Below are 6,875 nucleotides of genomic sequence, written 5' to 3' on the forward strand. Positions count from 1 at the left end.
ACAAAACACACAAACATATACGACCCCCCCCCCCCCCCTCCCCCCTCCCCCCTAGGCTAAAACAAAAAAACGAAAATAAAATAAAAATAAAAAGTGGTGGGACAAAGCAGTGGACAATCATAGATCAAAAAATAAATAAAAAAATAGTCAAGACAGGGACATAGTCGAGCACAGTCGGACACGTACAGTACGGATTACAGTTCACTGAAATGAAAAGTCTTCAACAAACTCCACAAAGGCACTCCAAGCTATAGGACAAAGTTTTTTTGGGCTCTGTCTATACTTTATATCTGAGTTTTTCCAGAGGCAGGAATGATAGAACTTCTTTCAGCCAATGTTGAAAGGAAGGCGCCTTATCGGACTTCCAATTAAGGAGGATTAGTCTACGGGCTAATAGGGTCCGGGCAGAGGCTTTTGTGCCGGTTCTGGACAGCGGTGTGTCCGACGGACTCGACACGGGGCACTGCACTCCCTGTGGTGGTGGGGAACGTGTGTGTCCAATTTGTACGTGGAACGTACGCTCAGAGACGTTGTGCATTTATAGATAGATGTTCCTTCAGTTTAACCGTCTTAGACCCTCTATACTGAATCGGACCTAAGTCCTTTTTCCTTTTCAATCTACGTACACTAAATTGCTTGTTTCCCCCCAGAATCGTGATGATGGGGTTAAATGTCAAGTATTATGTCAAGTTATTTTCAACCTGTCCTATATAATGGAGCGTTTTCTCGTCTCAGTGGGAAACATTTGCATATTTTTCGTACTGTAATATTATGTAATATGTGCTAATAATGTAATTCAGGGGTGCCGTGGATGAAAAAGGTTACTTACAGGGGGTGACCTTGAGCCAAGGAGAACCTGTGTGCTCTAATAATATGACTTGACCAATGTCGCTGAAAAAAACACAGATCTATTTTTTTTAACAGAGCACAGGTTCGGCTTTCTGACCATGCATAATGCCAACAGTGTTTTTGTTTTCCTTTTGTGTGTATTGTTAGGTATAACCTGTGACATATTTCTGCTATGTCCTTTTTTTTTAGGATATGCATCATTTATTTCTAAATAATCTCCTGGAGGAGACACCTTCATGTTCTTCTTTTTGAAGTTGGAGGGGACATGTTCCCGTCGTCTTCCCCGCCAGCAGAGTCCATGTTGACAGGAGAGATGATCAGAGGAGTATAGTTTGTACCGTTATAATGGAAACATGGACTGAGAAACGGATAGAGTTTCTCAGTGAAGGAGCAGCCAGTGAAAGAGTAGAGAAGAAGTCTCGCCTCCGCGTCATAAAAGGAGACCAGACCCTCCTCGTAATCCACGAACACTCCCACTGTCTGGACCTTCTCTCTTACAGGGAGGACATCACCGAAAGGCTCATTCACTGTGAGGTTTCCATTGGCCAAGCTTATAGTCCAGTAACCATTGTCAGGATCCAGTCTGATTAGTTGTTTCCTGTTGCTGGACTCTCTGACCAGACCTAAATCCCAGCGAGTCTTCCGCTTAACCTGAACCTCATAGTAAAACCTTCCTGAAGAGAAACTCTGTTGTCCTAAGACATTGGGACATCGAGAGTATCTCTCTTTGTTGTTCGGGAGATTCTTCTTATTGAACCCGTGATGCACTTGTTTTCCATCCTCAGACAGGACGAGTTCACAGTGTGCTGTATCAGGGTCCAGAGTTACATCCACTGCATACTGCTGGATCCTCCTCAGCTCAACATCACACAGCTCCTTCTCCGTCTCTTGAATGAGTGCCGTCTCCAGCTGAGCCACAGCTGTCCTCACGGTCCCCGTATATGAAGGCTGATGGACATTGACCTTTGTCCAGTCCTTGTTGGCCGGAGGGGTGTTGATGAGGTGGTGGTCAGTGTGTGACGGCTGCCTCAGCTCAGAGCTCCTCTTCTCTAGCAGAGTGACGTCTTTTCGCAGCTCTTCGATGAAGCCTCGAGCCCGTTTCTTTGTTGTTTCGTGCTTCACTTTAATCGCGGCAATGAGCTCAGCCTGGCTCCTCTCACTGCAGCTCACCAGAGCCGTGTTGAGAGCAGCGATGATGTGCACACCGTCTGCCATCGCTGTGGACGCTTCCTGGTCGCTGAGCTCTACTGACCGTTTGAACTCCTGGATCTTCACGTGTCTCTGCTGGATCATCTGCCGAACTTCATCCTCGGTCTTTGCTTCGTATTCTTCTTTCCACTTGCGACTCCTGAACCGACGAACCATCTCGGAAATGAAAGTGTTGACGGATGCTTTCGGCCTCCTATCGAAGGTTTCTTTACAGAGTGGACACTGGAAGCACACAGCATTAGTGTCCCAGTAGTGTGTGATGCAGGATTTGCAGTAGTTGTGTCCGCAAGGAATGGTGAACGGATCGGTCCACACATCCAGGCAGATGGAACACAGGAGGTGCTTTTCGGACAGGAGATTACTGGCAGACGCCATTTCTACAGTACAAGTCAATGTATGAAACGCAGGAAATATTGTACAACTATTGTTACTAAGATTACAGCAGGAGATGTCCTTCCAGCGTCGCTCCGCTTTTAAATAATGATAATGAAAATCTATGATCAGATCTTTTAGCGTTTGGACCTCTGACGTCACGCTCATGTCACCGTGACTCAGACATAACCATACAAGGAGTTCCCAATGCGGCTAATACGCCCAAATATGGAGTGTGTTGATGTCTGACCTCATTGTGTCGTCATGGCGTCAGGCGTAAATAAATCAGTCAGCTCCATATATGGACACGACAAGGGGCACGCCCTTATATGATGACATGTACTGATGACATCAGGGAAATACATATATGGACATACAGTATAATGATGACATCACGGATCTCCATATATGGGCATAAAAGAGACAAGGACCGACTGATACAGAGATCTCCATATTATGGGCATAAAAGAGTCATTGATTAATTGATTAATTGACTGATTCATTGATTCATTGATTGATTGATTCATTCATTCATTCATTCATTGATCATAAATTCTCTAGCATTACAGGTGGGGTACCATGGCCCAGACAGTGTGCCTTCTAGGGGCGGGCACCTTAGAGTATATATGAATAGAGAGGGCACCCGAGTTCTCCTTCCATCCACTTGCATTAAGTTGCTCAAAAGCGCATGAGGCGATTTCACTCCTCCTTCCGGGTAGGAACAGATTGCATTCTGAGATGGATTGGCCCTATAAACACATGAACGCGCTGCCGTTGAACGTGCACGAACGCGAACGAGCGTGCTTCCGTCGTGAACGTGCACAATGATAGTCAACGGACCAGCGTGTTCATGTGTTTAATTCGGCCACTATGTCCATTTGGCCTCAGGGTTTCCTCTGGGTGCCTTCTCTATTCATATATACTCTATGGCGGGCACGCATGGAGCAAGCACTGGAGAACTATTGGTTCAGCGATCAGAGCCCCCTCCCGTATTGGTGAAAACGCGCTATAGGACTCACTGCGTGAGTTAACGGGCAATTATGGGCACTGTATTTTGCCCGTAAACCTCAAGCTTAGCGGGCATATACAGTTAATATACGGTAATATACGTAACAGGTGTGATGGTACAATTCGGGAGTTTACAGGAGTTTAACGGGAGTTTCCTGTGATATACACATCTGTATTCCATGCTTTTTGCGCAGTGACGTCCTAGCAATCCATCGGTTGGATTAGCTATGACATTTCCACACTTCCTACGGTCTAAATGGGTTAAAAAGGGGGGAAAAACTGCCGATCTACAAGCACATTGCCATCTACAAGCTCACATGTCGTGATGCTCACAACATGTTGCAATGCATCTGTAACAACTCCCTTGCACAGGAAATAGTACCCATGGTCTTTCAAGTCTTTTGTCAAAATACCAGTCCCTAAAAATGGCAACTCAAGTACAATGAATGATTGCAGACCAGTGGCACTGACTTCAGTAGTACTGGCACTTACATCGGAACTCTTGGACAAAAGCGAAACGCATACTTGTATGGTCTTTCTGGATTACAGCTCGGCTTTCAGCATAATTCAGTATGGTATGAATTTTATGAAACGTTATACCATGAACACCCACCTGCAATTGGATATTGGACTTCTTGATAAGACAGGCTACACGTTGTGAGGATGGGAAATAATAAGATCTCAGCCGAGCTCACAGTTAGTACTGGAACACCTCAGGGCTGCATGCCCATATAACTCTATGCCGTGTACACACATTTCCACCCAGAAGAGTAACGTTATAACAAAATATGCCGATGACACGACCATCCTAGCTGGGCCTTATTAAGGGAGGAGACTCTAGTCAGGGTACAGAGATCAGGTGATCAACATCATCAGCTACGGAGAGGACAACATGACCTCGTCCTCAACGTGGACAAAACAACGGCAGTAATTCTGGTACCTCACACACACTGCAACAACTCACCACCAAGGGCACAGCGCTGGAGAGCAGGCAGACAGCTTTAAGTTCCGTAATTGGCCTTCATGTGTCACACAATCTGAGCTGGACTGAAAACACAGCTGCGGCTGCACTTCATTAGGATGCTGAAGAAGGCCGTGCTCAGTCCTCGATCAGCCTCTCACTCTGCAGGCCTGTACCGAGGAGGACTCAGTCCTCCATCAGCCTCTCACTCTGCAGGCCTATACCGAGGAGGACTCAGTCCTCAGCCTCTCACTCTGCAGGCCTATACCGAGGAGGACTCAGTCCTCAGCCTCTCACTCTGCAGGCCTGTACCGAGGAGGACTCAAGTCCTCAGCCTCTCACTCTGGCCCGGGGCGACTGTGGCTCAGGAGGTAGAGCAGGTCGTCCAATGATCCATGGGTCGGCGGTTCGAATCCCGGCTCCTCCTGTCTATACAAATAAAGTCTATTCTGGTCTATTCTATTCTTGTTGAAGTATTTTTTTTTTCTATTATCTTTTCTTCTCTTAAAGGAGAGTTTCATGCTAGAAGGCTTTCTTATACCTTCCGTTGTAGTTGTTGGCTCCGCAACAGTGGTCCAGGTGTTATTTTGTGCAGAAATGCGTTATTGGCTATTTCCCCTACCCCACCATAAAGGTAGTGCTAATCCGCTTATTTCCATCACCAAAACATTCATAAATAAATCCTCTCTTCATAATGTCAACATGTCACACTTCACGTCTATCGTGAGACTTTGCGAGCTCCATGCTGTGTTCCCCGCTACACATACTGTTGACATTATATGAAGAGAGGATTTATACAAAAAAATGATTGATTTTCGAGCGATGGAAATAAGCTAATTAGAACTAAAAACCCAGCGCCCCATTGAGGGCTTATGGTGGGGTATAGGGGAGATAGCCAATAATGCGCTTTAACCCATTCTGAACGGGCAACCATTTTGGTGTCAGCATCATGTCATGCTTTAGCTATTGAAAAATAGCAGATCTACAAGCTCATATCGCGCATATGGCGCGATACGAGCTTGTAGGTCTGCTATTTTTGAACAATCAAAGAACGACTGACATTTTTTAAAATCTGATCTCAGGTCAGAATGAGTCAATCAGACCAGTGTGTGTCCAGCGGAAACCTCGTATGAATCTGATCTCAGGTCAGAATGGAGTTATAGCCATTTGGCTTCAGGAGCGTAGCAGACAGAGGCTATTACCATACTGTTGAGAGCAGCGATGATGTGCACACCGTCTGCCATCGCTGTGGACGCTTCCTTGTCGCTGAGCTCTACTGACCGTTTGAACTCCTGGATCTTCACGTGTCTCTGCTGGATCATCTGCCGAACTTCATCCTCGGTCTTTGCTTCGTATTCTTCTTTCCACTTGCGACTCCTGAACTGACGAACCATCTCGGAAATGAAAGTGTTGACGGATGCTTTCGGCCTCCTATCGAAGGTTTCTTTACAAAGTGGACACTGGCACACAGCACTAGTGTCCCAGTAGTGTGTGATGCAGGATTTGCAGTAGTTGTGTCCGCAAGGAATGGTGAACGGATCGGTCCACACATCCAGGCAGATGGAACACAGGAAGTGCTTTTCGTACAGGAGACTACTGGCAGACGCCATTTCTACAGTACAAGTCAATGTATGAAACGCAGGAAATATTGTACAACTATTGTTACTAAGATTACAGCAGGAGATGTCCTTCCAGCGTCGCTCCGCTTTTAAATAATGATAATGAAAATCTATGATCAGATCTTTTAGCGTTTGGACCTCTGACGTCACGCTCATGTCACCGTGACTCAGACATAACCATACAAGGAGTTCCCAATGCAGCTAATACGCCCAAATATGGAGTGTGTTGATGTCTGACCTCATTGTGTCGTCATGGCGTCAGGCGTAAATAAATCAGTCGGCTCCATATATGGACACAACAAGGGGCACGCCCTTATATGATGACATGTACTGATGATGACATCAGGGAAATACAGAGATCTACATATATGGATATACAGTATAATGATGACATCAGGGAAATACATATGGACATACAGTATAATGATGACATCACGGATCTCCATATATGGGCATAAAAGAGACAAGGACCGACTGATACAGAGATCTCCATATTATGGGCATAAAAGAGTCATTGATTGATTCATTGATTGATTCATTGATTCATTCATTGATTCATTGATCATAAATTCTCTAGCATTACAGGTGGGGTACCATGGCCCAGCCAGTGTGCCTTCTAGGGGCGGGCACCTTAGAGTATATATGAATAGAGAGGGCACCCGAGTTCTCCTTCCATCCACTTGCATTAAGTTGCTCAAAAAAGCGCATGAGGCGATTTCACTCCTCCTTCCGGGTAGGAACAGATTGCATTCTGAGATGGATTGGCCCTAAACACATGAACGCGCTGCCGTTGAACGTGCACGAACGCGAACGAGCGTGCTGCCGTCGTGAACGTGCACAATGATAGTCAACGGACC

At 45.9% G+C, this 6,875-nt stretch overlaps 1 protein-coding gene across 1 annotated transcript; it reads right to left on the reverse strand.

Moving 5' to 3' along the window:
- Window positions 1-1,083: 1,083 nt before the first annotated feature.
- LOC310856523 (E3 ubiquitin-protein ligase TRIM21-like) lies at window positions 1,084-2,433 on the reverse strand (the record flags this gene model as incomplete). The annotated part of the gene is made up of 1 exon (XM_083761995.1): window positions 1,084-2,433. The coding sequence occupies one exon, from the start codon at window positions 2,431-2,433 to the stop codon at window positions 1,084-1,086; it is 1,350 nt and encodes a 449-aa protein (XP_083618121.1).
- Between the last annotated feature and the right edge of the window lie 4,442 nt (window positions 2,434-6,875).

This window comes from Protomyctophum parallelum, assembly GCF_964188405.1.
Source record: "Protomyctophum parallelum genome assembly, chromosome: 3".
Taxonomy (NCBI): Eukaryota; Metazoa; Chordata; class Actinopteri; order Myctophiformes; family Myctophidae; genus Protomyctophum; species Protomyctophum parallelum.